Source organism: Mustela putorius, unplaced genomic scaffold (assembly GCF_011764305.1).
Source record: "Mustela putorius furo isolate JIRA1106 unplaced genomic scaffold, ASM1176430v1.1 tig00003962_pilon_pilon_pilon, whole genome shotgun sequence".
Classification (NCBI taxonomy): Eukaryota; Metazoa; Chordata; class Mammalia; order Carnivora; family Mustelidae; genus Mustela; species Mustela putorius.
In genome coordinates, this window is record NW_025422106.1 from 12,560,034 (window position 1) to 12,576,439 (window position 16,406).

Here is a 16,406-nt window from a genome sequence, read left to right on the forward strand (position 1 = left end):
TCCGAAAGATGTTAGAATACAGATAATAGCCTTGAGAGAAATCCTTTAGGTTTATAGTATTTTGGCAGGGAACAGAGAAAAGATTCTGAAAAAAAGATTAGGCGTGTAATAGAGTTTTTCACTATTTGGTGTCTTAGGTTGAAATAAGTCAAGGAGACAGAACCAAAGAAAGAGAGAACTTCAGAGCCTCAAAGGCATTATATTTGTTTCAGTCTTTTTTTTTTTTTAAATAAGATTTTAAATTAATTTTTATTTAATTTTAGATTTTCTCCAATGAGAGAGACCTGGACCTATTTCTTAAAGAGCATGACCAAGTCTAACATTAAAATCATGATTAAAATGACATGTTCCAGTATTCTTACCAAATAGAGGATAAGAATTCCCAGAAAATAACATTAAGCTTGTGACTCGTAACAAACCATATGCAGAACATTGGCTCATTGTCAGGTTGCCAGGGTCTTATTGGAAGACAAAGTCCCTAGTTTTACCACACAGGAAAGTAACTCAATCATTGAACTTAGGGGTGGGGGTTGGCTGGAGCAGGGACTTTTTACCAGATACAGAATGTTCCATGCTCTTTGCTGTCTCCTATTTGTGAGTTAACTTGATGTTTGACCTCAGAGTCGAACTTGCCTGTGGCAAGAGAGATAATTTTAACCAGTGAGTAATTAAGTTCTTGAATCTTAACAATGTTTCTTATTCCTTACTTTGTAACAAGTGGTCAGAATGAGCTATGTTAGTCTGGACTTTTTCTTCTACAGAAAGAAAATCTATTCTTTCTTTCTTTCTTCCTTTCTTCCTTTCTTTCCTTTCTTTTTATTTATTTATTTGACAGACAGAGATCACCAGTAGGCAGAGAGGTAGGCAGGGGGCGGGGAAGCTTCCCTGCCTAGCAGAGAGCCGGATGCAGATCCCAGGACCCTGTGATCACAATCCGAGCCCAAGGCAGACTTTAACCCACTGAGCCATCCAGGTGCCCCAAATCTGTTCTTTCATTTTTAAAATATAAAATAGTTAACACAATTGATTCTCTTTAACTTTGATCACTATAAAATAATCAGAAAAGGTAATGGAGGTGTAGAATACACAGTACTTGTATTAACTGGAAAAGGATATATTAAGTTTTAACACTGCAACTGTGGAGACTCAGTTGTATACAGACTTTAACACAATCTTCTGCAATTTAGGTGGAAAACTCCTTCCTTTTCATGTCCTTTTCCTGTAATTTGTTATCTTCTCTTTTGACACTTACCTATTCTATATTTTTGTTACAGATACTGGGAGGCGGCAACATAGCTAAGGATAAAGCAGGAACTCTGGAGTTAGACTGTATGAGAAATTGTCATTGTATTAGGAAGTTACTATTGACCATAATTAGAACATTTCTGTAGAATGATGAAAACTAAAACTGAATTATATTGTATTACATAGAATTGTTGGTTAAAGGAAAAGGCAGGTCAGGGTCATGCCTGACACATTGTACGTGTTCTATAAATATTTGTCGATTCATGAATTCATTCATTATTAGGAGAGACCTCTGAGTATTTTTAGGCTGAGGGGAAGACTAGTAAAGAACTAGAGATGGAAAATAGAAATGAAAAAAGGGAAGGATGTGGGTTGGAAATTAGCATTTAGTAAGAACCTATGGTGCCAGATGCTTTACATATATTTTTATTGAATATATATAACAAAACCTATAAGGTACTATCGCTATATAGATGAGGAAACTGAAACACACAGAAGTTAAATTCATATAAATGCAAGAGTTGGAGATAGGATCCAAGAAATAAGATCAAAAGCCTAAGTGTATTGATTATTTCCTTAACCACTTCTTCCTTCAAAACTAGAGTAAAGATTCCAAGATCTTTTGAAGTAGCAAAGAGGAATTGAGTCAGTGCTATAGAAAGCAGTGAGATCATCTACTTGAAGTTGTAGATTTGGACAAGAGCGCTGGTGTCAAATGGCTACTGTGTGAATTTGATAAGGAGTCAGCAGAAATTCTCTCTGTCCACTCTGTGTTCACAAGTGTATTCACTTTGTGCAGCTGTAACTAGTTACTGCAGGTGTTACTTTGAGGGAGGAACCTACTGGCCTTTGTACTGTAGGTTTAAATGCATTTTTTTTCTTATCACCTGTCTAGATTAAGTTCATTAGGACAGAGATCCTAACTTTTTTCTTAGTTATCTACTGCATCTAGTGATTTTCTGCCTAATATTGGAATAGTTATATTGTTCTGAGATGAGATTGAATTCCAGTCAGTAATGTCAATTTTTTTAGTCCACTGACCATCATGCCACTTTGAATAACTAAAGGTCAGTAAGTTTTTATACCATTTTACCTTCAATTTATAATTCTACAAACTCTTCTTTATTATTGATGTTGATACTGTGGTTCCCTATTGCTGATTTCATCCTTAGAACTCAGTGGTCTTCAAGCCAGCCACAGATTTGTCACTGTACAAAGCTGCTGCCAGTTTGCCATTTTCTAGAACTGAAATCAGTTGATTTTTTTACAGGGTTTTGTTTTGGCAGCCAATCACTTTTACTTGGTGCTTAGAGACCACTCCTTCAGCTCTGGCCTTATTCATTGACATAAATGCCTGTTTGGCTTCTACTGCTCAAGTCTACATTCTGATTTGAGGTTTTGTTTTCAAAAACGTCCCTTAATGATCACATAATTCAAAGAGTAGCTACTAATTGTCATAAAGAGGTTTTACCTCCATTCTGCTTCTAATAGAAAACAGTTCTAAATGTTCAAAAGCAAGGGCAATTGCAAATTTTTTTTTTGAAAGACGCCTGTGATGGAAATATGCTGTGAGCCAGTAGCACAATACACCTGATGTTTCTGGATAAAGCAGTGGTCTTCCTTCTGCCCAGCCGCTAAAAAACCGATGGTGTCATGTGTTTATAATACCACTGAGCACACAATGGACTAACTAGAGTACAAAAGAGGTTTTAATCATTTGAAAGAGACACAGATGTGAACGAAATTCAAGATGTTTTAATTCCAAATCCTGAGGTTGAATCATAACGAATTTTAGACTGTTAACAATTTAGATTGTCAGCCCAAAATTTTATATCTGAAAAGCCCTAGATTTTTTAGTGTAGTACATAACTTTCATTTTGACTTTATTTTATGTTGGGGTACTCTTCCAAGATCCTTAGCTATAAAGGAATTTGGTTTGGGTGGGCTACCACATTTCAGATCCAAAAGCAAGTAGAATACATCAGTTAACAATTTTCTCTTGTAATATTAGCTTCAAAGATTCAGATTCTCCATTCAATTACATGGGAAAATTAATAACCCTTTCATTACAGTCATACAGAATTATGGGATCCCTTTTTTACTAGGTTAAATATAAGTTGATTTGCAGTTAGCGCCAGTTCATTTACTTGTCATATTCCTGGGTTAATTAGGTATCAATTTGTTTCTCTCTTTTTTTCTCTCTCTAATCTCTGAGGACAGGAAGGCTATAAATATTAATGAGTCAGCATAATGGCCTTTGGCTTCTTCAGAAAGATTACATGATAAACTACATTCCCCCTTCCTCCCTTCTCCAGACCAGTCTACCTTATGAGGAAAGACAGTTTCATTTGGAGGGCCATCTATCATTGTTGAATCAGGCCTGGAGTCTGAGACCCATTCTGAGTCACTATGAATAGAGCTCTAGTATTGGTTGGGCCCTAGGGAAACTGGTGGTTAAATACTGTGAGAATCTTTATCAGACAGGAAATGACAACTCATTAAAATACTAACCGTTAAGCCTGTTTAGATCACTGCGTGGGGTGGGGGGACAACTTAACTGTGTACTGTTTGAAATGTGCACATTTCTGGAAACAGAAAAAATTATTTATAAGACTGTTATCAAGAAAGGGAATTGCTGAGGCGCCTGGCTGGCTTAGTCAGTAGAGCATGCAACTCTTGATCGTGAAGTCATAAGTTCAAGCCCCATGTAGGGAGTAGAGTTTACTTTAAAAACAAAAAAAGAGGGGCGCCTGGGTGGCTCAGTGGATTAGAGCCTCTGTCTTCGGCTCAGGTCATGATCTCAGGGTCCTGGGATCAAGCCCCGCATCGGGCTCTCTGCTCTGTGGGGAGCCGGCTTCCTCCTCTCTCTGCCTACTTGTGATCTCTCTCTCTGTCAAATAAATAAATAAAATCTTAAAAAAAAAAAAAAAAAGAGGGTGCCTGGGTGGCTCAGGGTGCCTTCGGCTCAGGTCATGATCTCAGGGTCCTGGGATCGAGTCCCGCATCGGGCTCTCTGCTCAGCGGAGAGCCTGCTTCCCTTCCTCTCTCTCTGCCTGCCTCTCTGCCCACTTGTGATCTCTCTCTGTCAAATAAATAAATAAAATCTTTAAAAAAAAAGAAAAAGAAAAAAAAGAAAGAAAGAAAGAAAGAAAAAGTTAAAAACAAAAAATTAAGAAAGGGAATTGCTACAGACCTATACCCCTGGGGCTAATAATATATTATATGTTTAAAAACATTTTAATTAAAGAAAGAAAAAAGAAAGGGAATTGCTAGTCCGGTCTTCTTACTGAACTTCCACCATGTTTTTATTGCATCTTTTGTATGGAAGACAGTATCAGCATATAAAGGGGGAGTGGGGTGGGAGGGGCTTTTTTTTTTTTTTTTTAAATCCCTGAATAAATATATCCTACTAGTACCTTCACTGTAAAATTCAGTCTCTTCAGCAGAAGAATCTGTTGGCTTGAGTCTACAAGAGACCATTTTCCATTTAATAATAGGCTCTCTACTCTAATCCTCCTGGGCCAAATCTCAGTTGATAGAATTCTTTGGAGTTAGAGGATGAATCTGATTTATTGATTTACATGCAGTGATCCTCACTCAGTCAAGAAAATTCTGATGACTCTGATACTCATTTGAAATACAATTGTGTTACAACTGAGGGCTCAGAGTTTCAGTCTCTTGAGGTTTAGCTCTCTGGATTCTAAAAGTCCCTCTTTATTATGACCATTAGAAGTCTGAGGAAAAAAGAGACATCCAGTCTGCTTTATTATCTGTCTATATATCTATTTATTTATTTGACAGAAGGAGAGAAAACACAAGCAGGGAGAGTGGGAGAGGGAGAAGCAGGCTTCCCGCTGAGAAGGGTGCCCAATGTGCAGTCTCTATTCCAGGACTCCAGGATCATGACCTGAGCCCAAGGCAGATACCCAACAACTGAGCCACCCAGATGCCTCCCCTCCCACTGTCTACATCTTTGTAGAAATAGCTTTTTTCTCTCTAGTATCTTACCTGACAGTCCTGTATTGAATTGGTCTGCTAACTATACCTTTTATATTTATACCCCTTGAAGTTTAGCCTCATGGTCTACACCAGTGGTCTCTACCATCGGAATGGGACTAAAACAATAGAACTTATTTTTTTTTAGAACTTCTATTTATATTTATTTTCATCTTTGTTGTTTTCTTTTTTGTGTATTTTAGGTATATAACATTATGGTAGCACATATATACACAGTTTATATGACTATACACATATGGAGGATGTAGTTTACTACCATCAGTCTGACTGGCACTCCCTCGGGCCACATGTCAGAAAATTATATCTCATGGAGTACAGAAATAGGCTAGAGGAACAGTGGGAGTGCCACAATGCAAAAGGGGTTCACAGTGGATCTTTTGCAATATATTGTTTTTTTCTGTGCCCCATTAATCAGATTTTTAATTCCTAGTTTTAACTAAATTAATCCTCATAAAACACACAAGTGGCTTTAAAAGTTTCCTGTAAAGAAACAGTAGAAGGGGAAGAGTGGTAATAGTGCAGTCACAGGAGGCAGTAAAAAAGTCGCAGCATTGACATTTTACCTGTTCCTAGTATATGTCTACAGAAGTCAGCCAACAAATTTAGAAATTATTACTTTTAATCAAGGACAAGTGTGTAATATGTCTTGAAATATCCACTAATGATAGCACAAAAGCCATCATACTTAGTAAGACATTTAAGAATTTAAAAAAATTTTTTAATTTTAGCTTTATTTTATCCTTCTGTATTTGTGCATTTTACTATTTGCATAAGTAATATATACATATATCAGAAAGGTTTACATGGGATGCCTGAGTGACTCTGTTTTTTTTTTTTTTTTAAAGATTTTATTCATTTTATTTGACAGAGATTACAAATAGGCAGAGAGAGAGAGAGAGAGGAGATAGCGGGCTCCCTGCTGAGCAGAGAGTCCGATGCAGGGCTCTATCCCAGGACCCTGGGATCATGACCTGAGCCAGAGGCAGAGGCTGTAACCCACTGAGCCACCCAGGCACCTCTGGGTGACTCTGTTTATGAAGGGTCTGCCTTCAGCTCAGGTAATGATCCCAGGGCCCTGAGCTGTCTGCTCAGCGGAGAGCCTGCTTTTCCCTTTGCCACCTGCCCCTCCCTCTGCCACCTGCCCCCCCCCCCCCACTCATACTTATGCTTTCTGTCTCTCTCTGAAATAAATACATAAAATCTTTTTAAAAACAAAAAAGTACCGGGCATCATTAATTTACTTCAGTAATTTCTATCATGCTTCTGAATTATAACAACACTTAGAATTGATTAAACCCTATATTTTCCTTTCTTTAATATCCCCCTTGACCTGAATTTTATTCTAAAAATATTTTTGTTCCACTTATAAGCTTTCAGAGGTCTAACTAATCACCCCTTGAGAGTGTTATTTAGGATATTATAATTAATCATCAGAGGGATGTTAAATAAAATATCAACTTCAAAGTATACACAACCAGTAAAACAAAGGTGATCAAACAAACAAACAAAAGAAAACTTGTGCCTGTAATTTTTTCTAAAAAGAATAAAGCCTCATTACTTTGTAGCCTTATAGAGAACTGATGTCAGACAGTATATTTTCAGGAAAGCCAGTGTAACTTACATGTCCACATTAATGCTAAGATCCTCCAAAAAGTGGTTAAGAAAGGAGCAGAACCTATATTAAATATAACATTTGCTTTATTCATACCCACTTAGTTCCTTTAGGCATTTTAACTATTTAATCTTTATATAAGGCAGCCCTGTGTAGGTAGGGTTAAGCAACAAGACACATCAGTTGTTTTTAAGTTCATGTTATTTCTGTTATTTAACACTGTGCCCAAGTTTTATGGTGGTACATAGTAACAACGACAACCAAAAAAAACACCTGGCTGGAAAAATCCAAACAGTCATGAATAGGAAAATTTCAGGTATTCTAATAACAAGTCTTAGTTTGATTACTACCTATGATGGAGAGGAGATTGAAAGTAAATCAAAATGTGTGTTTTTTAGTATTTGTTGATCCAATTTGTTTGAAAGTTACACAATTTGAAAAGTGTCCCTTGAAAACAAGAATAATAATGACCGATAAATTTTTGGAATGGGTGTGAGCCCAGGAATAGCCAACAAAATGAAAATATAAAGCATTGTGAAAAATAATCACACCACCCACTCTCTATGCAATCTCTGCCAATTGTGATGCTTCCTCTGGAAGATTTTCTGGCTTTTGTGGGTACAAAGAATAATGGAGACCTTTATTTATAATGAGTCAATATGGGGAGAGTTTAAATTATAGATTTCTTATCAGATAAATGGATTTCAGAAGCAAAGTCACATAAGATTTTAAAACTGTAGAAAAATAATAGGTTTGGGGGCTCCTGGGTGGCTCAGTGGGTTGAGCCTCTGCCTTCTCTGCCTTCGGCTCAGGTCACGATCTCAGGGTCCTGGGATCGAGCCTGGCCTGACCCCAGGACCTGGGGGCCTGCTTCTCCCTCCCCCTCTGCCTGCCTGTGTGCCTACTTGTGACCGACCTCTCTGTGTTAAATAAATAAATTTTTAAAAAATCTTAAAAAAAAAAATATTGCTTTAAAAAAATAATAAGTTTTGTTTGCACATTGGTCAGGGCTCTTGACAGAATTTTCCAAAGAAGTTTGTCTTGTTTCTTAACACCTACTAAGATATGTAAACCTGACAAAATACTGTTCCCATGAAACCACTTTCAAGCTCCGGGTAGGTTTGGACTTATGTGGGTTTTGTTTTTGCGTTTTTTGTTCTTTGCTCTCCCCCTCCTCATTTGTTTGCATTTTCTGAGAGGTTTTTTTCCCCCTTTCTTAAAATCAATAACAAAAATTTTAAAATTGCCATTAGAATAATTTGTTGGAAATGTGTTTTCTAATAAGTTCTGTTATCTGAAACACTTTTGTGTATGCCAAGAAAATAAACATCAGTTACTATCCACAGCTTTTTCTACCCACCATGTTGAAAGTCTACAACAAGGAAAAGCAGATTAGATCAATTTTGTTTTTATTTTTTCTGGTTTGGGGTTTCTTTAAGGCTTTCTTGATTAGAGAAAGTAGCTGTTGACAAAGCTAATTTAAACATTTTTAAGGCCAACAGTTGACTGAAAAGGAGTTTTGTGTGTGTTTGTTCTTCTCCAACTTTATTTTCATCTGTATCACAAAACTTTAATACTTTTAGCTTAATCAGCATCTAATGGCAGATGGAGGACCCACTCAACTACAGGTTGAGATGAGTCCTTGGCCAGGTGCACAGGATACTCTGAATTTAATGGATTTCTGGGAATGGCACTGTAGCCATTTACTAAGCCAACTATAAAAAACCACTGGAGAGGAATGCAAGTTATTCTTCCTATCCCCCATATATATACCTTAAATTAATCTTAAATGTCGGAATGGCTCTTCTGTTGGCTGCTTGAAAATAACTTGAGGGATGAGGTCATAGTCTGGTTATTATTGTTTGCCTTAAATGCATGTAAAGAATGACAGATGTAATTGCAACTTTTATGTAGTCCTTTACTAAAATAGCTTCAGTATTAATTAAGGAATCTCTAATGTAAGTGTGCTTTGTATAATTTGAAACAACTGTGGCCTAAACCATTGTTTATAGAGAAAAAGCAATGAAAATAAAACTAAAATTTTGATGAATATATAAAGATTAAGAGGATCTGATAAATAGTTGTATAATACCTAATACCTGTATGTTCATTTTTTTAAATTTATTCAGATCATGTGGCATTTATCATGAGAGTTTTGGCTAATATACTGCAATAAAAGCTTTTAACTTCTCTATTTTCAACTGTTTTCCTAGTCTCTTATGAGAAACTACATAGAGACCTCTCCCACCTACCAAAAACACGTAAGAAGCCTGTAACACTCTAGCACCTTGAAAAATTAATCTCAACATTAGCCCAAGATAATTGAAAATTGCACATCACTAAATGTAAATGTGTAATGACATATTCTCTGTCAGCTAGTGTGCAGCTCTTAATGGACTTAACAGTGGCAGTCATTTAACTTTTAAGATTATTTTGAAGGGAATCTAGAATGATTGTTGCCAGTCCCTTCCTCATTCCCCTCAACCACAGCAACAAAAAAGAAGAACCTTTCTAACATGTGGGTCTTAGTTCTTCATTTTCTCTTTCAATTATGGCCCAAGAATGGAGCCCAAGAATGATTTGAGGGAAACTGTTAGCCAAATTTCTGCTCAACTCCAGTTAAAGTTAGAAGTCTGTAGAGAGAACAAAGCTCATATGTTGGAGTCCAACTCTTGAAGCACATAAAAAAGAGAATGTTCAAGTCATTTCTTATATAATCAGCTGTTCAGATTAGCATACAATCATTTCAACCTTTATGAATAAAAGGGTTTTCTTAACCTTAAAAAAAAAAAGAAGACGACGACAATGGCTTGACTATGGCTATCATTGAGAATTTAAAACAATGACAATAGGGTATTGTTATTAAGAGTGCATATGAATCGATATCTGAAACAAAGTTCTTATAAATCTGCGTCTTCAAAGCCCATGTTTTTACACGTGTATTTTACTAGAATTGTTTTTTTATATTCACGTGGTTTGTTTCAAGTGTAAATGGATGAGCTATTTGCATTCCCTTATGCATTATGTGAGGAAAAGGAAATTTATCCAAGGAAAATTTCTCTTTTAAAGGGGAAGTTTGGGGATGCCTGGCTGGCTCAGTCAGAGAAGTGTGTGACTCTTGATCTTGGGGTGGTGAGTTGGAGCCTTGTGTTGGGTATAGAGATAACTTAAATAAGTAAAGCTAAAAAAAATAAAAAATAAAAAGAAAGTTTGTCCTGTTCTTGCCCCATTGCAGTCAGAATCATTACTGATCAGACACAGCTCTTCTGGTTTACCCCAGAATGGATTGTTAATGTAAAACCACTTAGAAGTCAGTGAGAGAGACTCTGGCTGTAGGTTAAGAGACTTTCCCTCTTCTATCTTCCAATGGCTGTCATATGGGTCTTATGGTCTGATCAGTGCAGTCTTTGCCTCTGCTGTACATGTCTAGTCAGCCTCTTTCCCATATCCTGCAGTAGTTAGTAAAGGAGCTTTTTGTACAGCTTCACCCCACACTGATCTCCTTTCTTTCTCCAGTTCCTTTGAAATACATTTTCTGTACCAAAAGAATTTAGTATAGATTTGTAAATTCTTTTGTTCACAAATCCATTTGTATATGTGTGTGTGTGTGTGTGTGTGTGTGCCTGTGTTTTGAATCTCTCAAGGTTTTAAGTTCCTTGTGTGCATGAACTGTTTCTTGCAGTTGCCCTGTTTTGTTTTGTTTTCCCTTAGTGCCAACTACAATGTCAGACACAAAATAAGGATTCCATTAAGTATTAGATGGTTGATAGTTAAGAAGATCAAGGAAAAGTATCAGCCAGGAGTTTATGTATGTGTTAGCTTCTGGTAAATATATAGTATTCAAAAAAATTATCTTCCTCTGCCCCTTTGCTTTTTATTAAGAAAGCAGTAACTGGATTGTTCTAGAAAAGAGGAGGTGAAGTTAGTACTTATAAGGGAGACCATTAGGTGCTCTTGCATGTATGTATTGACAAACCTTTTGATGGCTGCAGGAGATTGGGCTCATCTACCTTTTAGCCCTATTATGGCAGATGAGAAAATAAAAGGTACAGAAAATAGAGATGTTGATTTTCTGAGTTGCCTCAAGTTACCATTTTAAAAAAACGCCTGCGAGCATTTCTAAAACGGGATCCTGGTCGCTGGTTACCAAACCGGTTTAACAGCACTGCCTCCACGTACTCTGGGTGAGAGGGAGCTCCGAGTACATAAACTTATCAAAGATCACTATCCCAGTCGTTTCAGAACAAGTTGTTTAGTAATGTACTGTAGTTTCTGTGCAAGCCATCTACCATAAGCCACGAAGTGATTCAAGGTTCATAGTTCCTTCTTTGTTCCTTTGTTAATCACTGACTTCTGACTGGTGGGAGGTGCCTTCCAAATTTGCTAATGCATTCTTTTTGGATAAGGATGACGCACAGATTGTCCTAATAAGGACTTAGATTGAGAAAGGACCGCCCCCCTCTGAGAAGATGGGACAAGTCAGAGAGAGGGCGGGCAGTTTCTTTTTCAACTGGGGATGACACAAGCATAAGTCATTTCCTTATTAATCGGTTCAAACCAGTTCTTACAGGAACTGGTGGTGATAAATGTGGGACTTCTCAGAAGTCATTCATTTTACTCTTTGTGCCACACCAGTGTGCAGCATTCGCTTAGCTGGCCTCACTCTGAGGATGAACTCTTCTGCTAGAAGGGGCTCAGCTCCTACTTTCTCCCAGACATGTTGGTGGAAGAGATTTTTCTCTAAGGGGTTGTTAAAGGATGAATTTTACCCACTAAAAAAAGTTTAGAGGCTCTGCCGGCTCTGCTGATTGTTGTATTTTTTCCTCTTTCTATCCAATCCCTGCTTTTTGAATCCAGGTGGTAAGTGGATTTTTCTTTAATATTCTTCCTGCTTTTCTCCCCAAATATATCTTTTTCCTTGGGTTATTGTGCCCTGCTTCCAGTGCTGTCCCCGGCGTAGGTCCATCTCTACAGAAGCCATTCCAGGAGTACCTGGAGGCCCAGCGGCAGAAGCTTCACCACAAAAGTGAAATGGGCACACCACAGGTGAGACTTGACTCCGTTTTCTTCTCTTCCCCACCCCCGTGGTTTCAGGCTGAAATTACATTCACAGCACTCACTGGCATTTTTAGGCAAATAGAGCTAGGTTTGTTTGTCAGTCTTCTTAACTAAGGTTGCAGCTCTATTTACTCTCTACTGGGGAATTGTCTTTGTCTAAATCAGAAATGTAACTTCTATTTTGTATCTATCTTCTCCCAAAAAACAAAGGTAGAGTTAACAGAAAATAATGGATCTGTTCTATTAAAGGAGTTGTCGACTGATTGTAATGCTTTATTAACAAATAATAATTCCCAAGTGGATTAAAAATTTTAAATTTGTAGCATTTTGTAGCATAAGAAGGTATTAGACTAACCGAGGTCACTTGAATATCTCCCTTCACTTTTGCCCTATTTTCAAAGATGGGAAAATAATCTTTTTTTTTAATCAACTAAGGCTCTTCACAGAGCTGAACTTAAAAACTTTAACTTATTAAACTAAGCCTGCCTTTTCTGTAAACAGTTCTGTGGCAAAGGGAAATGACTAGAAGAGGATGAGTAAGCAGTAACCTGAAATGGGAAACTTGAAGGAAACATACTTGTTGGATTTTTTTTTCCTTTGGTTTTTTTTTTTTTTTTTTTTTTTTAATGTGAGTTTGACGCCTCGTGTGGAGCCCAGTGCGGGGCTTGATTTCACGACCCTGGGGTTAAGACCTGAGCTGAAATCAAGAGGCAGGCACTTAACCAACTGAGACACCCAGGCATCCCAACTGTTGGATTATTTATTTATTATTATTATTATTATTTGATGGCCTTAGACTCTGTGTGGCCCTTTGCTGCCCTCAGTTGACCAAATATGATTTCAGGAAGAGCTAACATTTTAAACAGCTGCTACCAATGCTGGAACAAGAACGTAACTATCTTGACATTACTCTCTACAAATATCTACATGGCAACTTCAGATAGTAGAATTTAATCAATTTTATCCTTATGTAGTAAAAGATAAGAGGCGACCTCACACCTGGCCCATTCTAAACTATGTGAATCAACATTGACTTTACATCTAACAAAGTGAAATCCTAATAATTGGCTGTAAAAAGGCCTGAATGTAGACTTCAGGATACCCAGAGATGTGAGACTTCTTATTTTAATTTTTTAGACCTTACAGGTTATAAGCGTCAAGCTCTCATCGTTTTTCTTAAATATTATAGATGATTCCCTTTTTACTACCAAACTAATGAAATGTTTCTTTTGGATTGTTTTGCATTTATTCTTGCAGGGAGAAAACTGGTTATCCTGGCTGTTTGAGAAGTTGGTGGTTGTAATGGTGTGCTACTTCATCCTGTCCATCATTAACTCCATGGCACAAAGTTATGCCAAACGAATGCAGCAGCGGTTGAACTCAGAGGAGAAAACTAAATAAGCAGGAAAAGGTTTTATTGGCAGAAGTTAGAATGGATGGGTTCTGCCTTAAATTGGGAGGACTCCAAACCAGGAAGGAAAATTCCCTTTTCCAACCTCTATCAGTTTTAATTTTTTTTTCCCTGAAAGCAGTTTAGTCCATATCTTGCACTGACATACTTTTCCTTTATGTGTTAAGGTAAGGTATCCACCCTCAATTCAATCCAGCTTGTATTTTATTAGGGTGGAATGTGATGTTCAGCAGCAAACTTAACAGAAACTGTCCTTTTCTTTGTTACCTTCAAAGGGCCCACGTGGCACAGTTAAAGAATCCCGGGCACCAAAAAAAAAGTTCCTAAGTATGTTTTGAATAGTCAAGCCATTTAGGCTTGTCAGAAATGACTCCTTTGTTTTTCTAAGTCATTAAAATGTATATAAATTATACTAGATTGGATGACAGTCTTGCATGTCTATCATGGTAAAATTTAATATGCTATCCTGCCCACCCCTTCCTCTTCTACCTTTAAAAAAAAAAGGCCATTTTATGATGCGTTGCACACCCTCTTGGGAAACTGATCTTTAAATTTTGAGACAGTATAAGAAAATTCTGGTTGGTGTCTCACGAATGAGCTGACACCATTTTTTATTCTGTATATTTAGAATGAAGTCATGAACAAACTTTATAAAGACATCTTTGATCATTCCAAAATTGTGTCCGTTTTCTTGAGCGTTTTGATTTTTTTGCTTCATTTTAGCTACTACCACCTACTGGTCAGCCTTGCCGAATCCGCCCACAACCATAATTTCTTAAGCCTTCATGTATTCGCACATAAGAGCCATAACCAAGGTACTTTTTTGTTTGGCTGGAAAGGCTGGAATTGGGCAGCTCGCTACCCATTGCTCAAAGGGCAACTTAGGGATTTGCATAGCGAGGGGTTTGTGAAAACAGGAGGAATGAAAGTATACAAATTACAGGGCAGTGAAGAGAGAATGACTTTTGTTTGTTTAAAAAAAAAAACCCACTTTCTCATATCTGTGTTAATTTTAGCTCAAAATGTACTCTGGTTTTGACAAATTTACTTTTTATGTAACCTAATTTTCTTGCCTTTTTTCAATAAGTGTTGCGTTCTTTTGGGATGTTTCTGGTTGAACTTGGTCACTTTGTTTTGCTTGGGAGGAAAATAAACAGTTTCTCTTTTTTCTTTAGGAAGATTGTTTCTGGCATTATGTTAAGAGTAGAATTGGGCTTAAATTGCAACAGGCCAGAAATGCCTGATTGTTTTATAAAATCCTGCCTGAATGTCTGCTTATTTTTGCCTACCGTCGTGACATCTTCATGGCTGTACCACCTTGTCGGGTAGCTTATCAGACTGATGTTGACTGTTGAATGTCATGGCAACAGCAGTCGATGGGCTGTCTGACATTTTGGTATCTTTCATCTGACCATCCATATCAAATATTCCCATTTAAACATTACCTAGCCTCATGGTTTATGATCAGAAACTGTGGTCCTTATGTCTAGTGGCACTTTGAATCGTTTATGCCATGATATTGCAGCATTGAGAAGATTTTATGGAAAATTGGGATGGTCTCCACGACCACAGCTAAATATAGGACAGACAACCTGTCTTGTGGGTTTTGAAAAGGTTAACAATCTTTTTTTCTGCCCAGGGACCTTCTGGCAAGGTGATTGATCCTTTATTTGGAAAGCAGTACCCCGATACTCTATTTTAGAGAGATTCATGTTAACCAACAAAATTTTTTACACTCATTAGGGTTATCATGAATTGCTAATTTACCTTCCAGTTGGGTTTCATGTCTTTCACCTACATTTTATTTGGTGTTTGAAGAAAGGAAAGAGGATATCAAATACGAATTGTACTATTTGTACTAAATTTTTAGGATTTATTGGTAAATTTATTTCAGAGTAAGGTATTAGAAAAAGAAAAATGTTTCTTAGAGTGACAATCTAAGTAATTAATACATTTGACGTAGGATGATGGTTGGTTCACTTTCAAATGAATTTACTTGGAAAACAAAAGAGCAGCTGTCCTCCTTCCCTCCGCTGAGTGTCCAGGGGTGGCGTGCTCAGATGGTCCTGCTGGATTCCACTGGGGCAGAATGGCACCCTCTGTTCCAGTGGTTGGTTGGTTCCTTTCTTGTATCCACCAAAGTAGACACAACAACTACATGATCCCAAAAACAAACCTAGTTGATTCCAGGTGATGGAAGACCAGAAAATGTGTAAGTGGATGGTTTGCTGTTACTGCAAATAAAAAAAAGGGCCTGGGAATTCTAATTCAGTCTACTTTGTTTAAGTGTCATTTTGTGCCTTGAATGTCTGTGGTACTATATGATATCTTGACTCTGTGACCAGAAGCAGTGCAGTGCGATATAACGCAACACAGCCGCAGTGTGTGCACTGACACACTGGGGAAACTCCCTTCAAAGAGTTCATGCCACGTGGGAACTTGTAGTATTTGCTCTACTATCTATGAGCTAGAGTGTGGGGCTCCAAAGAAAGGGAGTTTTTATTTTCATCTGGAGGATGGCCACCCTCATTCTCTAAAAATCAGAGAAAGATAAGGCCAGAGTACAGTTTCTGAAATACACTAATAGATGCAGTAGCAAGGGCTCCCATAGAAACCAGCTCAGCCTGTTTCCAGGGTGCTCTGTGTGGGCTGTAGCTTTAATAGGACAGCATGAGGCTTGTCTTCCTTTCACAACTCCACACTGATTCCTCGGAGTACAATTAATGCATTAGGCTAATTAGAATAACTGGTTGCCCCCTTGTACCCTGGGGTGAACAGTGTATTGACTGACTTGTGTATAAAGAGCTTATAGGAGTTCCCAGCCTTTTAGTGTCAAAAAGCCTTCCATAATTTTGAAACCCACTTCCCTCCATATGCAGCAGCCTATGTTAATGGTTTATAATTATACCTTTCATGTAGGTGACTTTGAAGCTTTTTTTTTTTTTTTTAAGATTTTATTTGACAGAGCGAAAGGGAACACAAGCAGGGGCAGTGTGAGAGGGAGAAGCAGGCTTCCTGCTGAGCAGGGATTCTGATGTGATGAGGGGCTGGATCGCAGGATTC

At 37.6% G+C, this 16,406-nt stretch overlaps 1 protein-coding gene across 4 annotated transcripts in view; it reads left to right on the forward strand.

Moving 5' to 3' along the window:
- VMP1 (vacuole membrane protein 1) overlaps positions 1-15,610 on the forward strand; it is a 140,756-nt gene extending 125,146 nt beyond the window's left edge. For 3 of the 4 annotated variants that reach the window (XM_004747262.3, XM_045070383.1, XM_004747263.3), the window contains 2 exons: positions 11,818-11,920; positions 13,190-15,610. In XM_004747262.3, the coding sequence (XP_004747319.1) occupies positions 11,818-11,920; positions 13,190-13,333 (247 nt within the window). In that variant the 3' untranslated portion in view covers positions 13,334-15,610. Of the gene's footprint in view, positions 1-1,274; positions 3,713-11,817; positions 11,921-13,189 lie in introns of those variants that run through there. The other variant, XM_013053641.2, reaches the window with a different exon arrangement.
- Positions 15,611-16,406: the final 796 nt, after the last annotated feature.